General features: G+C 67.7%; 1 protein-coding gene across 1 annotated transcript; it reads right to left on the bottom strand.

The window, feature by feature from the left end:
* Positions 1–992: 992 nt before the first annotated feature.
* On the bottom strand, positions 993–23,472 carry ARID3A (AT-rich interaction domain 3A). The gene is given in 10 exon segments (XM_075077316.1): positions 993–1,195; positions 1,197–1,371; positions 1,530–1,619; positions 1,709–2,005; positions 2,305–2,552; positions 2,752–2,935; positions 3,984–4,056; positions 18,451–18,775; positions 19,458–20,446; positions 23,332–23,472. Coding segments are annotated over 9 exon segments (1,866 nt in total). The 5' UTR covers positions 19,874–20,446; positions 23,332–23,472; the 3' UTR covers positions 993–1,137.
* Positions 23,473–23,537: the final 65 nt, after the last annotated feature.

A 23,537-nucleotide genomic window follows, 5' to 3' on the forward strand; every position in this document is an offset into this window, starting at 1 on the left:
CCCGAATCGGCTTTGCACACTAGTATTGGGGAGGGGGACGGGGAATAAAAATAAAGATTTGCTCACAGCCCGGCTCCTGGCCCTGCTTCCCCCCCTGCCCCAACACCCTGTGGGGATGCTGGGGGGATGCAGGGGGGAGCATCCTGCCCTCGCTGAGCAAATCAGCCCCGCGGTAAAGCCCGGGTTGCCGCTGCCACCGCGGTTTAATGCCAGACCCCCCCCCCCCCTCCCCGCCGTGGGTTGGGAGTTCGGTGGGGGGGGTGTGTGTGTGTGTGACGGCTTTTGGCTCAATTTTCTCTGCTGAGGAAATAAAGCGACAGCCTGAAAGCAGCGGCTTCCCAAGGATGCACCGGCCAGGTGGGATGGGCAGCGTGTCCCCCTCCCACGGCATCCCCAAAGGCGGGCCAGACCCCCAGCCCCTGCGCAGAGTCTCGGGGCTCCCAGGGGAAGGAGCGGAGCTGGACCCGGCCACCGACAGCAACGAGAGGAGAGGAGAAAGGAGGTTACGCGGTTTCCAAGCTCCCGTTTCCCTGATGAACACTTATATATATCATTTGCATGTTAAAGTTCGATTCTTTTCTCTTCTTTTCTTTTTAGAGAATAAAATAGAAGCTATTTACAACAAAACAATCAAACAACAACCTCTTAAAATCCCATATAGTGAGTGTAGTTCTCAAAATAAAGGGGGAGGGAAAAGGATCTAAATGAATAAAATATCTCCCGATTTCCAATTTTTTTTTATCTATTTTTCCTTTAGAGAGTGCCGGGGGGTTTCACTAAAGCTCGCGTCGGCAGGCGTCCGTGCGTCTGTCTGGAGGTAACACGAGTTAAAAAATAATAATAATAATAATAATAATAAATGTACAGTGCAAAGTGTGATGTGAGTGAGGTAAACGGTCCCGGACCGGCGCGGCGCAGCAGGACAGCCGGCGGCTCCGGCAAAACCCCGGGCTAAAGCTTTTCTCCTCGCAAAGGAAAACCCAACCAACATGAGAACAAGGGCAGGGCCCGGCCAGACCCCGGTGAGACCCCGGCCCCCCGCGCCCCGGCTGCCGCCGGGCGAGGGCTGGCAGGGCGAGCTCTGCCCCCGGCCGCGGCTGCGGGCGCTGGGGGAAGGGGCCGGGGGGGCTGGGGGCGTTAAGGCGAAGCGTTGTTGGAGGTAGAGCTGGGGGGCACGGCCAGCCCGGCGGGGGGCCGCGGGGGGGACGCTGCCGCCGCCGCCGCCGCTCCCCACCCCGCTGCCGCCACCGCTGCTGCTGCTCCGGCTGCCGCCGCTGCCGCCGTTGCCTTTGCTGAAGGCAGAGGAGGGGAGCGAGGAGGAGGAGGAGGAAGAGGAGGAGGAAGGGCCGGGCGTCTGGGCAAACAGCACACCTGGGGAGAGAGCGGGGGGCTGAGCCGGGGGGCGGCACGGCCGTGCCAACGCTGCCTGCACACGCCGCAGAACCGGGGCGAGCGCCCGCGGGAGCGAGGCCGGGTGGTGCGCGGCGGTGGGGGCTGCCGGGGACGGCAGAGGGGAGAGCCCCCCTCACCTGTGTAGACGATACCGTTGATCTCAACCGACATGCTGATGCTGTTGGTGCCGTTGCTGCTCAGGCCGGCGGCGGAGTCCTGGCGGTTCTCTGCCGGGGGGAGAGCCGCGTTACGGATCCCGCCGGGATCGGGGGCCGCGGCAGCTCTGCCGGGGCGAGGGGCCGGGGCCGGCACTGACCTGGCGAGCGGGTGCCCTGGCTGTTGATGCGGATGCTCATGGGCAGCTGGGCCGTCATGGCCAGGAGGTTCTGCTGCAGCGCCCGCTGCATCAGCCGCTGCTGCTCGTCCGTCACCAGCGCCATCTTCTTCTCCGGGGGCTCCCCCGACTCCAGCTTCTCCCGCAGCTGCTCCAGCGCCACGGCTTGGGCGGCCGCCGCCACCTGCACCGCGGCGGCCTGGGCTGCCACCACGGGGTGGCCGGCCAGCGAGACGGGGAGGCGGCTGGGCATGGAGATGGGGATGGGGGAGTCCTCCTCTGCAGGGGCAGAGCGGGGCGGTCAGGGACACGGGGGACAGGGATGGACGGGTGCCACCGCCCCGGGGTGTCCCTGCCCACAGGCACGCCAGCTCTGGGCCTCTCCGTGCCTTGTGTCCACGCCGGGGGCTGCCCAGCACCTCCTGCCCCCCAAAGGGGAGCCAGAGCCGGGTGACTGGAGTCAGGGTCCCCAAAACAAGCCCCGGTGCCCGGAGGCTGGGGACGGGAGGGGAGTGTGACCCCCCCAGCCCACAGCACCCAGCTCTGCCCCTTTTCAATGACCCCGTGGAGACCCTTACCTTTCTTGATCTTCTGGACGGGAGCGATGGACCCGCCGTTGGTGGCGGAGGCCAGCCCCAGCGCCGGCACCGGCAGCTTGGGGGAGGAGAGGAGGCCGTGGGTGCCGCCGGGCGAGTAGGTGAAGAGGGAGCTGCCGAAGCCCTGCCGGCGGCCCTCCCGCCGGTTGCTGTCGATGGCTGCCTGCAGCTCATTGGGGTTGCTCAGCCCTCGCTTCTCACATTCGTAGGGGTACAGGTACTTCATGTACCTGCCGGCGGAAAGGGATGGGATGGTGACGTGGCGGCTGGGCACCCCCTGCCCGTGTGCTGCCCGCTCCCTCAGTGCCACCCCTTCCCACTCCACCATCCCCAGACCGGGGTCCCCCCCAGCACCCCGCACAGGGCAGCGCCCGCTCCGCCGGAGTTGCCCCCCTCCCCAGCCCGCCGCGCCGAGCCCCCGCCGCTCACTGGGTGCGCAGGGTGAAGGCAGCGCTGGTGATGGAGGTGGGCAGGTTCAGCCCCTTGGTGATCTCCCGCCACAGCTTCTTGTTGATCACCTCCACCAGGCCGCCCTTCTCCGTCACCAGCGTGTACAGCATGTACAGGTCCAGCACCTGCTTGGCCATGATGGGGATCCGGTTGACGGGGGTCCCTGGGGAGCGGGGGGAGGAGAGAGCGGGTCTGGGCTGCTGCTTTCTCACCCCCGGGGCAAAGCAGGGGGAAGCTGGCGAGACCCCCCACGAGGTACATGGGGGCCGGGGTGCTCCTGCTCCTCCTTTCCTTCCCACCATCTCCTTCTTCCCCCCTCGGGACCCCCCCCTCGCTGCCACCTTGCTGAACATCAGCCCCATGCACAAAGGAAACAGAAACTTGCAGTTTTCAGCCACAGCCCCCAAAATGGGTCTGAACGTGGTTTCTCAGGCTGAGGTCGGCAGCACCCGGCAACACGAGTTATTTATAACGGCAGCAGCGCTTCCCGGCCACGAGGGTCCCGCAGAGCCGCATGTGCATGGCGGGGGGGGGGGGGGGGGGTGTCACCCCTCCAGCGCCGGGGAAGGGGCTGCAGTGCTTCCTCCCTCCCAGGCGTCTCTGGCCGGTGGGCAAGGGGGCTCAGGGAGGGCCCCGGCGGGACGCAGCCAGCTCCGGCAGCGCGGGACGGCGGCTCCCCGGCCCCCCCGCGCACGCACACGTGCTTCCCCCAACGCCTGCCTGACAAAAGGCTGAAGGCAGCGATGCGTCAGCATTTCCAGCGCTGTTTTCCACGCAGGAACCAGACCCTCGACCAGGCGAACGCTTCACTTTCAGCCCTTTACAACCCCCTCGGCCCCCCGGCACCCACCCCCTGCCAGCCCGGGCAGAGCTAGAACGGGGTGGGGGGCCTTCACCCTCTGCAATAACCCGGGGAAGGGGCAGCGGGGGGAGGCAAAGCCAGGGGCAAGGCGCCCAGGAGGGGCCGGACCCTGCGAGGAAGGGGCTGCAGGTCCCAGATACGATGGGTGCGGGGAGCGGGGCTGGGCGAGGGGGGCCGCAGGGGCTGGTGCAGGATCCGGCCCGGCAGGTTTGACCCTGCTGTGCAAAGAGGTTGAAAATTAACCAGCGGCCCGTCCGGAGTTGTGACCTCGGGGTTGTAACGAGGGGTGAGGAAATGAGCCTGCGGCCCCGGGGGGCAGGGAGCAGGGTAGGCACGTGAGGGGGCTCACCTCGCTTCTGCATGAAGCTGAAGAGGTCGTCCAGGAACTCCTTCCTCCTGGGGTCACCATCCAGCTCATACAGCTGCACAACGAGAGGAGAAAAATGCTCAGAAAAACCCCTTACCTGTGCCCACTGCCGCCCCCCGCCACGTGGAGACCCCCAACCATCCTGAAGCAGCATCCCTGGGGCTTGTGCCCACCGGCCTGAGCCCTTCAGCTCGCCGTTCGGCTCGGGGGGGCCCCTGCATGGGGCTACGGGATCCTGAGGGTCCCTGCGGCTGGGGGCTGACGCGCACCCATGCCCTGGCAGAAGCCCTGGGAAGGTGCTCGGAGCTCGGCCCCGAAACGCCGGCGCCAAAATCACAGTGCTGCCCCACGCCTCACCCGCAGGCCAGAGCGACTCTCACGCCGCGAGCACCGCCATCAGCCCCCGGCTCCTCCCGAGAATGCCGATCCTGGTTATTTTTAGCATCCACCGTGTGCTCTGCACAGAGTGGAGCAATGCTTCGGTGTGATCCCTCCCCTGCACCTGCAGCGCCGGGAGCCGGCGAGCTCGTGCGCCACTGTGTGAGCTTGTGTGCCGTGGTGTGACCTCCTGTGCCACGGCACAAGCTCGTGGGCCACGGTGGAAGCTCGCGCCTGCCGCGGTGTGCTCGGAGGGGGTCCCTGGGGGTACAGCCGTGGCAAAGGAAGGCTGTGACGAGGCGAGGAGGGTGCTGAGCTGGACCTGGTCACAGGACGCCCACCCGGCCGTGGCACACCGCTGGCTGGTGGGCTGCCTGGCAGACCCTGCTCCCCTCTCCCTGGCGAGACCGCCGCTGAGCACAGGCTCCCCGGCGAGGCTTTGTGCCCACTGGGCAGCAGCCATGGGGCTGGCAGCCTCTCCTCCTGCAAGAGCATCTCCCCCCCAGGCCACCGCGCTGCTCAAGGCACGGCTGCTGGAGCAAACCCGGCAGGATGAACCGCACCGCGGCACACCGTGCGACACAGCCGGGACACGTCTTTCTGAGCTGGGGCAGGCAGACCTGGGCAAGGCTTCTGGCGCAGCCGCGCCTCGAGCACCCGGTTCTGCTGGGGCAGCTTTTGTCGGGACCCCACCCCGCACACGACAGCCCGGCACATTCCTGCCTGATTTATGGCAGCAGGATCTGCTGGCCTGAGCGCCCCGGCACGCAGGCAGGCCCGCCACGCCGGCTCTGTCTCTCCCCGGTGCTGGCTGCCAAAGCCCAGCACGGTTTCTGCCCAGAGGCTGGTGGATAATCCTGGCCCCCCAGGGGAGGGTGTCAGAGCAGGGGCTGCACGGGGCAGGCACTGCCCAGACGCCATGGGGATGGACGCCGCAGCCCTCGCCCCGCCGCCCCCGGCCCCTCGGTGCCGAGCGGCTCCCGCTTTTCTCAATGACAACTTTAAACAACTGCCAGCGGAGCCGCCGCGGCGGCAGCCGGGAGGGGGCTATAAATATTACCACGTAACTCACCAGGCAAGCACCGCGGGGCCGCCAACCACGCGGCGGCACATCAGCACGTTTACTGGGTCACCGATACACCCTGCTCGTCCCGCTGGCATGCCTGGCACGGCTCCCCGGCGGCACCGGGACCGGCAGGGTGGTCGTTGTCCCAGCTGTGAGAGAGGGGTGCGAGCCCCCTCCTCCCACTGCCCCCTGGGAGGATCCGGATCCGGCAGGGCTGAACTCGCCCGCCAGTGCCGATCAAAGGGATCAATGGGGCCATGCGATAAGAGGGGCAGGGCGCTGCAGGAAAGCCATAAACCCCCAGTTCCCCTGGAAACCTTGCAAGGCTGCCCTGCCCCCAGCAAACCCCCAGGGAAGGGGCAGGAGCCGCTGCCAGCCCAGACTCCTCAAAACCCCTCTCCCGCCCCAGCGAGGGGTACGTGTTGCAGGGGCAGCCGGAGGGACCGCAGCACAGCGGGAGCGGAGCCGTGCCCCCCGGCAGGGCTGGGGCAGGATGCGGCACGGCGGGCACCACGGTGGTTTTTCGGGCGGAATCGCGCAGGCTGCTCCCGACCGGCCGGGGGGCGTTGGGCCGGTGCCAGTCCAGCCTCCCCCATTTCCTCAAGCGGCTCCAAAAGCCGCACATGGGGAAAGGGCTTCCCGGCACTTGCTGCCGTGGCATGATCCTGTGGGGCGCTGAGCCCCCCAGTGCCCATGGGGCTGCACTCGAGACAGCGGCTCCACTGCCCGTGGCACCCCTGCCGCCCCCCACGGTTCACCCCAAGCCTAAACCCCCAGCGCCCCATTAACCCCACTAAGGGGGCGACAGCCCTGCCTGCGCCACAGGAGCTGGGGCAGAGGCTGCAGCCTCCCAGCACCAGCACCGTGGCTGCACCAGAGCACCATGGGGACCCCCAGCAGCGCAGGGACCCCCAGCCCATGGGGACCCCCAGCCCACGGGGCAGCACCAGCGCTGCCACAGCTCCCACGTGTCAGACACAGGAGCGGCAGGCAGCGTGCCGGGCAGCCGGGGCACGCTCAGCCCAGCCGAGGGATTAAATACAAACCCGCGAGGGAGAAGTGCCGGGGTGCAGTGGAGGGGAGGGGGAGCTGGAAAACCATTGCCCTCCTGCCCGGGAGAAAGGAAAATGTGAAAAACCAGAAGCGCTGGCAGGATGGGGCCATGGCCCCGGCACTGGCAGGGTTTCGCCAGTCCCTGGGGAGAGCCGGCAGCGGCGTTGGCCTTGGCCCCCGTGCCATCCCCAGGGCCTGGGGCCCCAAACTGGAGCAGGGCACGGGCACAACTGGCCAGCACCGAACGCGGAGCCGTCCCGGCACCGCGCCCGGCGCAGCACAAGGAGGTCACGAGCAACCTATTAACCTGCAGAGCTCTAAAAATCGATTAGCCGTTTATGAAAACATTGGTTCATTCAATTTTTATAAAGCCAGCTCTTAAATAAAGCCGCTCTCTCCCAGCTGCAGGTGGGAGCTCTGGCTGCGTTTGGGAAGGGATAAACGCGCCGGTTCATTTACTGCCGTGACCCCCCTGGCCGTGAGCCCCCCCGGGCTCAGTCCTGAGGGGAACGGACACGTTTAAGAGGATGAAAGAAAATTAACCGTCAGCTGAGGAAAGCGCGCGCCAGCTGGGCCGCGGGGATTAGCAGCAGCCAGTGGGCGGCTGCCCCATGTGCCGTCCTTCCATGCACCCCCCACCACCCGCCGGCCCTGGTGGTCCCATGCCGAACTCCACCCGCTGCGGCGGGTTGCCAGGGCCAGCGAGCAGAGGGAGCCCCGTTCCCGCCCGGCGCCCTCGAAGCCCTGCCGGCACACCCAGCCGCGGCTGCCGGGCAAAGGACGTTTCGCAAGCTGCCGCTTGTGGTTACCAGTGAGATTTCGACAGCTCCACTGTGCTCGGCTGCTGCTCGCCGGCCACGGCCACCCCGGAGTGGGGAGAGGGGCTCAGCCGGGCCAGGGCTCCCCTGTGCCAGGTGCTTCCCCGGCTGCACCCCCAGGAGCCCCCCCGGACCCTCGTCTGGCTCTGCTGATGCCAGCAGAACCGCCCGGTGTGAGGGCAGCTTCCTGGGGCGCTCAGCCAGCAGCGCCACGAGGCAAGGACGTGTCCCGCCATGGCCAGGACATGCCCTGCCTGCACCGCGGTGGGCGTCGTGTGACCCAGCAGCATCCGCCAAGCTGCCCCCGTCGCCCCGTGCCCCCGGGCACAGGCACAGACATGGAAGAGGGCAGAGATGAGCGACTTCCAGCAGCCCCTCGCAGGATTTCCTTGCATTGACAGCATCCCACGTTTGCCGAGACACCTCGCTGGCAGCCCGCGGCGCTCCCGTGCTGGCAAGGACGCAGCAGAGGAGCCGTGCGCCCTGCAAACACCGAAAGGCAGCATTGGCATCGCAGGAAAGCTTAGATATTGGGTCTCAAAATAAAAATTGAGGAACAGAAACATGTTCTCGTTTCAGCAGTATGTGAAACTGAGCATGCAGACGGGCTCGGCGCAGACCGGCTGCCGCTGGCACCACCGGACCGAAATCAGCAGGTGCTGATCCCCCCTGGTGCCGATCCCCGGCTGGTGCCGATGCCCTGCTTGCAACGCTCGAGCATGGCCTCCGCTCGGCACCAAGCGCGGTTCCTCGCTGGGGAAGCGTGGGCGGAGGCGGTGAGGCTCGGTGCAAAGGTAACGCCGGCCGCCAGGCAGCGAGCCGCGGGGAGAGGCCGCCCTGCCACCGCTGACTCAATAGATTTACATTTCGTAATTAGGGAGGCCGCAGGGAGGTGGAAACGACTTAATCTGTAACGCAGCTGCCCCAAGAATATCCTCTAACCGTGGGGAGGGCACCCGGCCATGCCGCCCCGCTGACGGGTCCCCACGGCAAGAGCGTGGTGCCAAGGGATGCCAAGGCACAGCCGACCCCAGCCTGGCCAGGGGGATGGGAGATGCCCCCCACCTCCCAAAGAGCCCCGCGGGCTGTGGGATCCATTCCCGTGCAGCTGGTGCTCCCAGTGCTCGCCCAGCACAGGGCAAACGCCCGGCACCGCCGGCACGGCTGGCTCTGCGCCGCGGTGCCCGACCCGCCTCGCCGCCGGTGCAACCCCCATCCGTGCAGCCCTCCGTCCTTGCGGCCGGCTGAGGACGAGGTGCCAGATGGCCGTTGCCAGCAGATATATAATTAAGTGGAGGAGGAATTAGGAAGGTGGCGGGTGGGGTGGGCGGCGCTGACCCCGCACCCCAGCGCCCCGGCAGGATGCCGGCCCGGCGTTTGGTGTGGATGACTGGATTAACGTTTCAAACCAGATTACAGGAAAATCCCAACCCGTTGGCTTTCAAAGGGCTGCCGGGGAGGCGGCCCCTCGGCAATGCCAGGAATGCAGGAGAGAGCCCTCGGCACGGGAGCAGTGCGTGCCGGGGGTCCGCCGGGAGGGACCGAGATAACACCCCCCCTTCCGAGCAGCCCACCGCTCCCCTGCTGTCGGCCCCTCCGAGCTGCAGGCGAGGAGTGCAATTAAAGAAGGGAGGGAAAGCGCCATTTAACGAGGCTCCGAGAGCGCGGCACTGGTAAAGCCAGGGCTTATTCTGGAGTCTGGGGAGCCTCTCCACCAGCAGGACCCCCCACGCCTGCCCCACCAGCGGTCACAGGGACCCCCAGCCAGAGAGCAGGGGTGCGCAGGGCTGAGTCTGCAGGAGTCCATGTCCCAGCGTCCTAAGCCAGCGTCCGAGTTAAAAACACCCCCCGCCCCTGCTCGGTTCCGGGTTTTCAAGCCTCAGGGAATAATTTTCAAGTTTCTTTTCCATCGCCAGGAAGTCTCGACACTCCCAGCTTTCCTCCCTTCTCTTCGAAACTGGTTTGGGACGTGCACGCCGTGAGCTGGGGGGGGGGACAGACCCCCAAGGGCCGCAGCAGCAGGGAAAAAATTACAACAAAGGCAGCCGCAGGGGAGAGCCCACGCCGGCGAGGCGCCCACGGCAGGTAGCAGGGCAAACGTCCTCTCTGACCAATTCCAGCCCGGGTGGTGCGCCGGGGCCGGGGGGCTCCTTCTCTCTTTCTTTTCTTCCTTCCTTCCTCCGAGCGGCCCCCGGGGAAGCGTCCCTTTGTCCCGCTGACAGCCGAGGGGCAACGCCGGGAAGGGGGAGAGGCCGCGCAACACTAACGAGTTATTTAATGAAGAATAAACACGCGGGTGGTGTTTCCCGTCCTGCTCCTGGCCAGCGCACGCAGCCCCCAGCCCGCCGAAGCCAGGACCTGAAGTCAGAGGGGGCACTTATTTAGAAAAAGAAAGTAATTTGTGAAAACTGGAGTGAAGGGCTGGTGACTAGCCCCGAAATAAAGTGTTTCGGGTGACGCTGTTGAGGCGTTTTCCTGTAAGATGGTGGCTGAGTCAGGGCTGGGGGTGCCCGAGGCCACGCAGCCCCTTCTCTGGGCCGGGGTCTCCGCAGCCCTCTTCCCCAGGCAGGGCTGTTGGGTGAGGGGGGGACAGCACCAGCACGGCCCCTCCCGGGCACGGGGGTGTCAGGCTTGCCGGGACCAACCCCTCCCAGCAAAGGGAGATTCTGGCCCGGCACAGATCCCACTGCAGATAAAGCACTCGGCTTAGGGACGGGTCACCTCTTGCCGTCCCCATCCCTAATCCCCTGCGAGCCCCCCCAAAGCATGCCCTCTGCTCGGGAAGCAGCTGTCAGGGGGCAGGGGTGTGCGCCCCCTCCCCAAAATCCCCCGGGGTGGCCCCCCACCACCTCACTCGTCAGCTCCAAGGCCAGCTGGGAGCAGGACGGTGACGCCGGGAGCCTCGCCCGCATGGGACAGGACGGGACCGGCTCCTGCCGCCACCGGCCGAGTCCACTGACCGGCCAGGCGGGATTCCTGCGGCCGGGGCTGCCCGGGGCGGGGGGCCGCTTCCGCGGCGGGGGGGGGAGCCGGGGAGGGGGCCGGGGAGCACTGGGCGCTCGCTGCCATGCTTCCCGTCGGCACTATTGTTCCCACTGGTTCCCAGCATTGTCCCCTCCACGGGTCGGCACCGCCCGGATCGGGACGCAGCCCCGCCGCAGGTGCCTCTCCCCGCCGGTGGCCCCTCCTTGGGCTGGGGGCTGCGGGACCAGGTGGGCGGCAGATCCACCGGCGCTCCGGCAGCACAGGGACGATCCCAGTCCCGATGCCCAGCCATCACCCCAAAGGGCTGAGGGTCCCGAGACCACCTGGGCTTCCGGCAGCACCTGCAAAGCCCCCGAGCGATGCTGCAGCCACATCCTGGCCACGGTCCCCGGGGAGCCACCCCACCAGACACAGGCAGGGGATGGGGATGAGCAGGAGCCCACAGCACCGCAGGCAGCATCCCGTCCCAAACCGAGCCCCCCGGCAGGGCGGGGGTCCCGTGCAGCCCCCATGCCCAGTCCCACCACCTCCCCGGCCAGGCTGGCGGGATCAGCCGTACGAGCGACCCGGGGGGACACGGGCCGGTGTCAGCACTGACACGGCGGGTGTCACCATGCCGCGGAGGGGGACACTGAATGGGCGAATTAGTCACCGTTTAACCTCCCTGACCCCCCCATTGTCCGCGCACTGTCAGCCGCCCTCCCCGCCATGCTGCGGGGCTGCTCCTGCCCCGCCAGCCAGCCGCCACCGGGACGCTCCATGTGGATCCACGTCCACACACGGGAGCCATCCCAGTGCAGCGCGCTGCTGGGCCCAGACCAGCGCTGGCTCCCAGGACGGCTGTGCTGTTGCTGTTTTTTCCCTTCCCGCAGAGGAGGAAGCGAATCCTGCTGCAATTGCATTTCAAACGACGGTTTTGGAGGGACCTGCTGGGCGGCAGCTTGCCGGGCTCCAGCTAAAATAAAAACCAGTTCAGTGTCTGAACGCTGACGTGTGGCACGGGCTGCTGAGAGGCCACCGCCGAGCGGTGGGGGGACGGGGAGCTGCCCCGAGAGTCGCCAGCCAGGGCAGACGGACGGGAGTCAGCCTGGCAGCAGCAGCTCCCCCAGCCCTCACCGCGTGCATGCCGGTGCATGCCCTTGACACATGCTCGCTATCGCACCAGACCTTGTGCAAATATTAATTCAGTGGAGTGTTGAGAAAGCTCGTCCTGGGGAGCAACACCCAGAGCTCACACGCTGCTGGTGCAGCTCCCCGCCACCAGCCGGGCTGACCCCAGGCGCGGGCTGAGCTGGAGCCACGTGGCGCGGATGCAGGGAAACCATGGCCAGAGCAGCAAAACTTTTCCCAGTGGAAAAGTGGTGCAAACCCTTGGGGCACCCAGCGAGCCCCCTCCTCGGGCTGTCCCTCTCCGTGTGCCCCCAGACCTCCCCGGGGTGACACCCAACAGGGCCAGCAGGTCGAGACCCCCGGGCGAGGGCCCGACCCGGGTGCAGGGGCAGCTGCGCAGGCAGGAGCAGCAGCTTCGCTGGCCCTTGCAGGCGAGCCAGGGTTTAAATTCCACCATATGTAAATGATCGCCTTAGAAAGGAGATCGCTGTAAGCCAGACCAGATGAGTCACCCGGGGCTTCCACCACCCGGCTGGGGATTTGTCTAATTGCAAATCTGTTCCTGAAATGCGAGGTCCCGCATCTCTGTCCGCCGTGGGACCGCCGCTCCTCCGATCCCGCCAGCGGTCCTGCTGCGGTGGGGGTCCTGGGGAGGGGGAAGGGGGGGTCCTGCCCATCCCGGCCCTGCCTGTGGGAGCTGGAAGAGTTCCAGCAGCCGCAGATGGTTTTGACAGGCAGCCAGCTGCGGGCCATCAGCCCTGGGAACCATCACCAGCGAGCAGCTCCAGCAGTGCCGAAACCTCGCTGCTTCCTCGCCTCACCGGCGACCCGCGGCGGGGAGGGGGGCGGCGGGGGACACTGCCACGGCTCCTTTGCCACGGACTGACGCAGCACCAGAGCGATGCCGACTCCTGCAAAGCTGCTGCCCGACCCCGTCCCACTGCAGCTCCGGAGCGGGCGGCAGCACGGGGAGGCACGTCGCAGGTGTTTGTGTTCCGAAAGCAAGCGCTGCTGCCTGAGTGGGGGTCTGCACAGTGGCTGAGGGGTGCCGGGGGGCCAAGGAAGCCCTTTCCCAAAGGACCACCATCACCAGAGATAGGGCAGCCCCCTCCCCACGGTACGCGTGGGGAGCGGCACGCCTGCCCTGCCCGGGGAGCAGAGCCCCGGCCCCGAGCAGCCCCAGCGCAGGGCAGATTACTGCCAGCTCCGTCCGGAGCGGGGACCCGTGTGCAGGGAGATTAAGTGACCGATTGGAAGGGTCAGGGAGTGGGTCAGGAGCTGAGCTGGGAGCTGCACCCCAACGCCCTGCTCCGGCAGGCCCAGAATCCGGTGAGCGGCCGCACAGGCAGCGCAGGCAGGTGCACCGCCAGGGACGTGCCCGGGGAGAGCGGGGGGCTCCCCCTGTCCCTGAACCACCACCCGCCCCTCACCCCGGCCTCCGATTGCAGCACGTCCGGCCGGGCCCCAGGACCGGCTGCCATTTCTCCTGCGGTTTGGGCCAGAAATAGGGTGATGGAGCAATGCTGCGCCCTTGCCCAACCGCCCCGCTGCCGGGCGGCTGTTTGCTTTGCTGACAAAGGACCTGCTCTCGTCTCTGCTCTTTTTTTTTTTTCCTTCTTTTAAATAAACCCTCATTCCTGTTAGTTCAGCTGTGCTGGAGCTGGGAGGCAGCCGCCTCCTCTGCAGCCCTTGAATCAGCCTGGGGCTCTCAGGGGGATGCTGGCAGCCCCCCAGGCTGGGGGGGACCACTTCGGTCCCAAGCTGAGGGGTGCTGGGGGGACGGTGCACCTGGGAGCAAACAAAATCAGCCAGGCAAACGTGCTGGTGGGCACCCGTGGCAGGAGGGGCACATCCCCTCTCCCCTACCTCATTAATTATCCCGGGTCTGTTTGGGACTAACGGCCTCGCGCTGTCCCTGGACGCTGGGACCAGCACCCACGGGCTGAGCCGGCTGCACGGGCACCCGGGCGTCGGGCTGGGGGAGACACTCGGCGGCTAAGCCGCTCTCACTGAGGAGAAGTCCCTGACCCCCGGATGGGGATCTGGTGGGATTACAGCTCCGGGAATGCTCCCTGAGTGCTGTGAGCTGATTACCGGGCTGGATCCCTGGCCAGAAACACCCTTCAGAGAGCTGGACGGTAGCGTGGGGCAAGACAGGGGATGGCTGCGCCGGGGTCACGGGGGAGGACACGGCCCTCCTCCCGGTTACGGGTCCACCTGCAGCTGAGCGGCAGCCCCCAGCACCCCGTCCCACTCCGGTCCCCTCCTTGTCCCTGTTATCTGCCACCAGCCTGGCCAGGCGCTGCAATCGCCTCCTCCCGACACAGAAGCACCCAGCTGGGGGCCCCCAGGGCCTCCCCGTTATCTGTGCCCCTGCCACGCTGCGGCACCAGCCGGAGCAAAACCGCCTTTGGGGTGGGGGGACGGCAGCCCCTGGGCGGGCAATGACGCTCGGGTGCCCCTTTCCCTGCACAGGGGCCCCCTCGCCCTCCCCGGGGGCAGCTCATCCGCTTGGCTGGCTAATGCAATAAAGCTCTAATCAATATTTTAAAGAAAGTAAATGGACCTCCCACCCTCATTAAGAGGCCACAGGGCCCCTGCTCCCAGCCCTGCTCCTCTGGCCAGCTTTGGGCTTTTTAAATAAAAATAATCCATGGGGGAAAGTGGTTCAGGGCCCTTCACCAGGGGCTTTGCTGCCCATGGGGGCAGAGGGGATCCCCCGTGCCTTAACAGGGCTCTGAGCCCCGGGGGTCCCGAGGAGAAATGGGCTTTTCCTCAGCCCCTCCCACAGTTCCCCTTGGAAAATCCAAGCTTCACCTTCCCGGGAGCCTCCGCGGCCCCACCATGTGCAGAGCCCCGGCTGGCCCCAGGCCTGGGAGCAGGCAGGGCGGGGGTCCCGTTTTGCCCCCACCACCCAGTGTGTCACCCACCAAGGCTGCAGAGCTGCTTTCAGTTTATTTCTTTCCCCCCCAACCGTTGCACTTTGAAATGCCGTATCTCAGGGGAGCGCTGCTTGGCACAAGATAAGGGCTGAGGTTTTCACCCCCCACGTGCCACCAGCGCGGTTCAGATGTCCCCATTTGGGACAGCTTCAGAAACCTCCCCCCCCGCAAAAGCGCCGGCACCCCACCACCAGCAGAGCCTCCCCCCAGCACCACGCTGGCTTCTTAAAGCCTCCGACGCTTCCCATGAATGGAGACAGAGACACAGGGTTAAACATCAGCCTGGGGCACCCCAAATGGGGCCCCCAAAGGGGTCGCAGGGGCTGCTGCAGCCAGGAGGAGCGGAGGGAGCACCCCCTGCCACCGGCCGCCCCAGCTGCCCTCCCGTACTGGGGTGACTGGGTGCAGGCGCCCGGGGGAGCAGCACAGGCAGCCGCTGCCTGTCGCAGGCAGCACAGGAAACTCCAAAAGGGGCAGAGGCAGGAAACTCCAGCCCCGTGGGCTGCCGATGCACCCAGGGCTCACGCTCCCGGTATTAGTAGGGCGCAGTAATAGCGGTAACGAAACAGAAAGGTCAGGAGGGGGGTTCTCCGCAGGGCTGCAGCAGAGCCCCCCCCCGCTCACCCGCCGGGGCTGGGGCACAGACATCAAAGCAGGTTTTTCCCCAGCATTACGCAGCAGTTTGTGGCGGCACGCAGCAGTGCTGGATTTTTGGCAGGGGTTGGCTAAGCTGCTCGTGCTCCGGCAGCTTGTCAAAGCCCGGCTCCCCCGCCATAAGCATCGCCCTCTGGAGCGGCAGCACGATGGAAAACACCCATGGTACGAGCCCCCGTGAGCCCCAGCACCCAGCCATGGTGCCCTGTGGGGTTCACCCCCAGCCCCCCCACGGCACGGCCCTCACCCTCAGCAGCCTCCCACGCCAAGCTCAGCAGCAGGCTGGCAGCCAGACATGTTGGCTTCACCCTGGACCCCCCGGGACCTGCCACCCTTTTTGGGGTGAGGTTGGAGACAATCCCAAAGCCAAACAGGAGCGAATGTGGCCCCAGCCCAGCCGCGCAGCCTGGCACGGCGGCAGCGTGCCGACATCCCACCGGACCCCTCCGCCCCCATGCCATCGCTGGCGGGGCTACAACAGGCGCAAGATCAAAATGAAAGCAAGCCTGCGCTCGCTGCCGGCCGGCGCGGGAGTACGACACGACAGCCATTTCCCACGGGGAGCCTCCTCCCACCCCAAAAATGCCCCTTTTCCCACCGAGGAGCCATCGTGCCCTTGGCAGGCGCTGCCCCCTGAGCCCCCCGCCGCACGGCTCCTTTGTTCTGCTGCCTGCGCAGGCAGCGCCCAGGGTCAGCCGCCGAGCTGACCTCTGCCTGCGCAGTAGCCATCCCCAGGGACGGGGAGGTGCCACGCGCCGGCTCCCTAACCTCCCTAACCTCCATAACTCTTCCTCGCGCCCTCCCCTTCCTCCCCCCTGAACTGGGCCCCCTCCTCCTCCTCCTCCCCCCAGCCCCCCGTGGCTCTACCCGGCCAAGCCCCGGTTTGCAGGAATCTGTCCCAGATGGGTCAATAAAACCCAGCGGTGGAGGACAGGGACAGCCCCCCGTCAGGCACGGGGCACCCGGGGATTTGGTGCGGAGGTGGGCACGGGGACTCGGACGGCAGCAGTGCCTGGCAACGACCACATCCTCAAGCACAGAGAGAGCCGGGCCAGGGGATCAATGCCAAACCGGGCCATTCACCAGTGGCAGCACGTCCAGAGCTGAACCCAAACTGCAGCACAGGCAGACCTGAAGAGCCCCGGAGGCAGTGGGGACTGGGGCCGGACCACCGGCCCCGAGCTGCCTGTGGGGGGACCTGAGCCAGCTTGGAGGCAGTGGGAAAGAAATCAGAGTCACCCGCCTCCCCCAGAGCGAGCCCACGCAGCTGCAGCTCAGCCCTGGGAGGTGCCAGGGGGCCCGGCTCAGCCGATGCACGCAGGAGGCCGTGCGCTCCCCGCAAGCCTGGGAGAGCAGAGGTGCTCCCGGCAATGAGCGGCAAGGAGCTCATTTGCCAAAAAAAGAGGAACCCCAAAATAGTGCCTTCCTCGAGCAGCATTTCCCCGCTGCAGAGGGAAGGCCCAGCGCCGGCACGGCCACGTTTACGGCACTGCGTCCCCGCTGGCTCTCCCACGCGGGGCGATCGGCCGCGGGGCACCGGCACCCTGGTGCTGCCAGGGCTTCCCCTAACGCGCCTCCACCGCGGCAAAGGGGCGGCAGCAGTGGGAGCAGGGGCAGGGAAGGGGTAAAGCATCCCCTGCCAAGCAGCGCCGGGGCCACGGCGGCCGCCCCACACCGGCACTCGCTGTTTACATTCCTGCTGCTCCTTCCCAGGCCGTGTGGGCCCGGCTGCGCCAGCTGGGCTGGAGCTGGGGCTGGAGCGCTCGGCGGCACGCGTTGGAGGGCGGCCAGGAGGAGCTCCCGGCCAGCGCTCGCTGCGCCGAGCAACCCCCTGGCCCGGCTCCAGCGGCCACGATCCAAGCGCCGGCGCGCTGGCGGGCTGACGTGCCGGGGAAAGCCTCTGCCGGCCGGCCGCTTCGCCTCCTCTCCTCCACCCACGGCGCAGCGGTGGCAGCCACTTTCCTCCCGCCTCCGGCTGCTTCCGCAATTAACTACCGTGCCGGGCTCTCCCCGACGACCCTGGGAAGCTTTCCACTGGGAAGCAAAAAGTGGGGAGAGGGGCTGCTCAGCCCCTTTTGCTGGCGCAGCTTAGGGGGAAGAGATGGGGAGGGGGCAGAGGATGCGCTGGGACTCAGGTTGGTGTCCCCAAGCGCTGCGGCAGGGGGACACCTACGGACCACCGCAGCAGCACGGCCCAGGTCCTGCCGGCACCGCCAGCCACCGAGCCCCAGATTTTCCCATGGGATCCCAAGGGCTGGGAGCGATTGCTGGGCCCCAGGAGCTGGCGCATGGGTCCGGCACAGCACCAACCCGGTGACAAACAGGAAGATCACGGCTGCAGTATCGAAAAAGCCTTTTCACAGATACAAGATCACGTGCCCGGTCCCTCGCTCCCCGATGGCAGGAAGCACAAAAGAGAGAAACCACAAGAATAAGAGGCGGCGTGGGTGCAGCGGCACAAGAGACACGTGGGGCAAAAGCATCCCTCCTTCCCCGCAGCCAAACAGGAGCGTGCCGGGGAGGGCAGCCGCACGCTCCGCGCTCGCTTGTGCTTCCTCCACCAGCCCCGTCATGAGGCTGCCCGCATCCAGATGTGCCGGCAGATCCCGGCAGCCCCTTCCCCCTTTTGGGGCTGTCGCATCCCTCCCGAAAGGCCACCGTGCCCCGGCCGCTCCATCTGGGTCCCATCTGCTGCTGTTGGCTCCCGTCCCTTCCCCCAGCCCTAAACTCAGATGTATTTAAACACACACATCAAAGGCACCGGGCAGCCCCCGGGGAGCCCCAGCTTGCAGCACATTTCCTTCTATTAGCCGAAAGCGGGGCGCAGCGAGCTCCAGCACCGGGAGAGAGCAGGAGCGTGCCTGCCTCCTGCCAGCCCAGCTCAGCTGGCGCAGGGAAGATGACAGAAGGGGAAGCCGGGGTGCTTTCTCCCCGATTTCACTCTTCAATGGCATTTTGGCTGCGGCAGGGGAGCAGCTCTGCCCCCAAGCATCCGCAGGGCTGGAGCCGTCCCGCCAGGCATCACCTCCGCAGTGACGGTGAGTAAGCCAGGTCCCCACCGAAAATGGCTTGGGAAGGGTGGAGAAGAGGAAAATCAAGAGTCCCTTCAGATTTGCAAGCCTGGGGTAGTTTTTCTCCACCATTTTCAGCAAGAAAACCTCCCAGGTCCCTGCAGTAAACCCCATCACACCACCTGCCTGCACCAGAGCCACCGACCAAAGTGACAGGGGAGGGACAAGGCTGAGCCCAAGCACTAAAACCCTGGAGAAATCCAACACTTTCTTAGCAGCACCACCAGCAGCTTGATCCTGAGGAACGCTGCTGGAGGAGGCACCACCAGAGGCATCTCACTGCGGCTCTCGAGGACACAGGGATTGTGGCAGAGCCGAGGAGCAGGGGAGGGACAGGCACGGGGGGGCACACGCGTCTCGGCAGGCACCTACTTGCTTGAACTGCTCCTCATAGGTCCAGTCGCCGTGGTCGGGCGCCGGCAGCGGGGGCTGCGCGTGGCCCAGTCCGGAGGGAAGCCGCTCCTGCCCGCCCGGCACCCGCTGCGGCTCGCCCCGGTAGTGCTGGGGTGCCGGGGGCTTGCGGAGCAGCAGGGATCCTGCACCTGGCCGCACTGCCTCTGTCGAGCTGAGCCCTTCCTCTCCCATGTCTTCCTCCTCCTCATAGTCTTCCTCTTCCTCCTCCTCCTCCTCCTCTTCCTCTTCCTCCTCTTCTTCACCCAGGTCCTCTTCAAAGTCATCTTCATCCCACTTGCCCTTCCTAGAGCAGGGGGCAGAGGAGAGATTCGGTTCCACACTAGGCAGGGGCTGGGTGCCCAAAGCTGATCCATCTCCCCCGCTGCCCACCCCACCGGCACCCTGCAGCCGTAGGGCCGGGACCACCCATCCCGCACGCAGGGAACCCAGCAAAGCCCCGGCGCACCCCCATCGGTAGTGGCAGCCCCGTGGGGCACCGCTGGCCACTGGCATCCCAAGCCAGCAGCTTCTGCAGCGAGCGGGGCTGTGCCAGATGGCTCCCAGCCTGTTCCCTGCCCCGGAGAGGACACGGGCTGGGAGGAGGCAGCCGCGAGGGCCCTGCATAATTTAAAGCCAGACCAGGATCCTCTGTCACAGCCCCAGCGTGGCTCCCTGAGCAGAGATGAAATGTCGCCCCACGCCAACCCAGCATGAGGAATCACAGCTGCTAAGCCAAGCTGCTGCTTTCGGTGCCTCCGGCTCGGACGTCCCAGCGACGCTAGCTCACCTCCCTGCCCCAAGCTGCACGACCCCGGCCACCCGACACAGCGCAGACAGCCCCTCGGCAGCCTCCACAGCCGCTCCCCTGCCCCAAAGGGAAGCCTGCATCCCCAGCCAGCCATGCCAAAACCCGCTGGGGCCAGACTGCGTCCCTGCCCCTTCCCCGAGCCCACAAGAGCTGCTAGTCTGTGCTAGCGTATACTCACAGATCCTCCTCGTCCTCCTCGGAGCCCATCTCCTGCTGGTACCCGCCATCCTCCTCCTCCTCCTCGCCATGCTGCTCCTCCTCCTCCTCGGAGGCCTGGCTCTCATCTGACAGCCCCGGGCTGGATGAGTGGCTGAGGCCGGCGGCCGCTGCCCGCATGGCAGCCAGGGCGGCCATCTGTGCCCGCTGGATGTGCGCACTCTCGGGCTCCGCTCCTTCCTCCGAGGGCGCTGGGGCTGGATCCTGGCCGCGGCCCCGGGCCGGTGTGCTGGTGGGGGTCTGCCCTGGGGCCGGCGGGGGCTGCGCGGGGGGTGGCGTGGAGCGCTGCTGCTGCTCCTGCTGCCGCGCTTCCAGCGCCTGCTGCAGCCGCGCGCGCTGCTGTCGCTGCAGGTTCTCCATCACCGCCTGCAGCTTCATGGCTCTGCCGGCGGGCGGCGGGTCCCCGGGGGGGCGGGGGGCGATGCACCCGGGGGGCAATGCCCGGGAGGCGCGGGGGGCAGCGCCCGGCAGGCTGCCGCGCTCCAGCGGGACTGGAGGCCAAGGCTGGGCAGCGTCGGGGAGGGGGGCAGCCCTGCAAGGGGGCTGCCGGGGCCCGGGGAGGGGGCGAGGGGAGCGGAGCGCCTGCAGCACCGTCAGGCTGTCAGGGCAGGAATCGCCGCCAGGTCAGGGCAGAAGGACGTGCCCCTGGCCCCCCTCAGCCTGGCCTCGATGTTTCCTTCACTTGAGGGCTCCGGCGGGATCCGCAGGCACGGGTCCACTCGTCAGGATCAGGGTGCTGCCGCTGTTGGCTCAGCGCACCCCAGGCAGGCACCAAAACCTCCACAGGTTCAACAGGCAGCAGCGGCAGCCCAGCGCATCGCCCCCTCCCTCGCCGACCGGGCACTTTCCTGGGGGGGCAGCAGCCTCGGGGTCAACGCAGTGTCCCCCCACTTGGGGCCAGGTGTCTCTAGTCCTCAGCCGGCTTGGCTTCCAGCAGGCGTCGGCACAAACCTGCAGGAGAAGCGGAGAAGAGGGTCAGCAGAGCTGCCGGCAGGAGCTGGTGAGCAGGAAGGAGTTAAAGACAGTGCAGGAGCCTCATTAATCTCGAGCTAATGAGATAGGGAGGCTGGGCCCTGCTGCTGGAGGGGGAAGGGGCCTGCCGGACCCGATAGCCCTGCCTGGCCCTGCAGGCAGCGGATACCGGGAATCCAGGGCCTGCAGATAACAGACCTGCAGGGAGGGCGCTGGGAGAGCCGCCCGATGGGTCCCCCACGGGGGACAGGGCACGTCCCCACCTGGGGACACGAGGGACGCGCTGCACCAGAGCGAGGGAGCTTGGCCGCTGTGACGGCAGGAACAGGCAGCTGCCAGGCCAGCGCCAGGGCACGCGTGGCACCGAGGTCTGCGCTGGGCAGCACAGGGGCCCCTCGCTCCGTAGGGTCCTGAAGGACAGGGGGACCCAGGTGTCCCCAGGGCTCCAGGGCAGCTTCCCGTGGGACGGGCAGGCAGAGCCTCCCTCCTCCGAACCTCAGCAAACAGGCTGCTGCGTGGCCCCCGCGCTTCTCCCCTTCCCCAGGGGCTGTGGGTGCTCGGGGGCAACGTGAGGCTGTGAGCAGCTCAACTCTGCTTCACCCGACCAGCACATTACGGCTGGACCCCACAACACCCCCGGCACCCCAGCCTGGAGCCCCCCTACAGCACCAAGCACCCCAAGCCCCAGTGCAACCAGCAGCTGGCCCCAGCCCCCAGACGGGCAAAGCTCCGCCAGCAACAGCTTCAACAACTTCAGCATGACCTCTCCTGTGCCGAAGGCAGGGAGGGAGCTCGCCACGCTGCTGCCCCGGTACTGCCACGTACAGGCATTGACTCAGCCAGGCAATCACCCCGTTTCTGCTGCCCGGGGGCCGGTGGAGCGCACACACCCCCAGACCCTCGCAGGGACCGGCCCGGGGCCGGATGGGGATGCGGGCAGCCCCTGCCGCAGGGTCAGGACAGCCAGCAGTACGTGGGAGCTGGCAGCAACAGCGTGATCCCGCAAATTCTGGAAAGGGGAACCCGTTTCCAGCGCGGGCCGGTGCTGCTGCCGATTGGGCGGCCAGGTCGGAGCTGCTTCCCCCGCGCCTCGCTGCGGCGGCGGCCGCATCCGCTCGCAGCCCTGCCGCGCTCGGCTCTCGCTGGCGAATGCGCTGCCGCCGCGGCCAGCCCGGGGCTGCCGGCTGTGCCTCAGCCGCTGCTGCTGCCTCCGAGGGGAGCCGGCACTGGGGCAGCAGGAGCTGGTCGGCCATCCGGGCACTACCCCGGCTCTGCCTGTGCCTCAGTTCCCTCTCCTCTACCCCAGCCATCTCCATCTTGCCTGCACGGAGGGGAGGCAGTGGGGCAGGGCTGCCCCAGAGCTGCAGCCATTTGCCGGCCATGGCCAGGCTCCCCGCCGTGCAGCCGTCCTGCACCGCATCTGAACTCAGTCCCCTGCGCCTGTGAGAGCCACGAGCAAAACCAGAGCGAGACTCATCCCAGGCACGTGCTCCTCCGGCCCCGCTCCACCACAGCTCTGCCTCACTACAAATCGCCAAATTACTCAGTGCCAGCACCGGTGCTGCCGAGAGCTGGGAGCGGAGCTGCCTCCTCAAGCGCCCTGGGCCGTGGCCGTGCCGGGGCCACGCTGCCACGTCCCTGTGCGGAAGCAAAGCCCGAGCGCAGCCGGAGCCTGCCGGCGTGGCGAAGCCAGAGCGAGGGGACTGTCCCTTCGCAGAGGGGCCCCAGCCCGGCGGCCGCGGTGACCTTGAGCCGTGCCCCTTTGTCCGTCCCGGCTGCGCGGGGCCGTGGGGGCCCGGTGCCTCCCCGTCGTGCGGGTGGTGCCGTGGGGGATTTCGGGCGGCGGTGGCGGCACCCGCGTCCCGCAGGGCAGGTGCTCGAGAGCGACAGCGGCTACGGCGGGCTAAAAATACATGGTGGTGGCGGGGGTGTGACGGACGGGGCCTTTGTGCCACCGACACCAGGCCTGGCCGTGGCTGGACGCCCCTGCCCGCTGCCCCCGGACCCCAGACGGGCTCAAGCCACGGCCTGGGAGAGGGCTCCGAGGGCAGTACCGAGAGCAAAGTGAGGATGAGGAAGATGGGGAGCCTGGGCCCGGCTGGTGCCCATCCCCTGGGATGGACAGGGCCGAGGGATGATGGGAGGGACCCCCGGGGCGGGCAGGGGGCTCATCCCCGGGGCAGAACCCGGCCCCAGCCCCACTCCCGGCGGCACGTGGCACCGGCTGCGCCTCTCCCGGTGGCCCCGGGCTGAACCAGGGCCGGGGGCAGCGGGGCCCGGGGGAGGGGAGCCCGGCCCGGCGAACCGCGGGGTGCGGGGAACGGCTGCACCCAGCACGGAAGGACGGGGCCGGGCTGGGCCAGCGGCCCCCACCCAGCCCCGCGCGGGGCCCAGCCACGGCCCCCTCCGCCGGCCGAAGCCCCGGGAGGCCGCGGACCCGGGGCTGCCCCGGTCAGGGGTGCAGGGCAGCGGCAACACTGTCCCGTCCCCACGCTGAGAGCCGCCACCGGGACTGAGTGCGGGGGGCTCTAACCGGCCGGGCCGGTAACGCCCGCAGGGGACGGGCGCCGGGGCGGGGGCGGGGGGCCCGGCCCCGCGCGGGGAAAACGACCGGTAACCGGCCGCGGGGGGAGGGGGCGCTCCCGTCCGCCCAGCAAGCGGTCGCGGGGGTCCCAGCGCGCACTAGGAACGCGGCTAATACGCGGCCCCGGTCCCGGCCCCGGTCCCGGTCCCGGCCCCGGTCCCGCCCAACCCTCGAGCGCGGGGGGAGACCCCGACCCCGGTACCGGTGGCGTACGGAGGAGGGAGCTGTGGGGGTCCCGGTACCGGCCGCGGGGTCGGTGCGGCTGCGCGTCCCCGCTTACCCGGTGGAGGCCGTACACCGCGAAGCCACATAGCAACCGCGGCCGCCCGGGGCTCGGGCTGCGGCGGGGCCAGGGCGCGCTCGGTGCCCGCACGGCGGCTGCTCTCCCCGCGGGCGGGCGGCAGGGCCCGGCGCCGCCACGCCCCTTCTCCCCATTGGCTGCCTGCGCCCGCCCCGCCCAGCGCCGCCCCGCCTCTCGTCCTCATT

Source organism: Phalacrocorax aristotelis, chromosome W, assembly GCF_949628215.1.
Source record: "Phalacrocorax aristotelis chromosome W, bGulAri2.1, whole genome shotgun sequence".
NCBI classification, from domain to species: domain Eukaryota; kingdom Metazoa; phylum Chordata; class Aves; order Suliformes; family Phalacrocoracidae; genus Phalacrocorax; species Phalacrocorax aristotelis.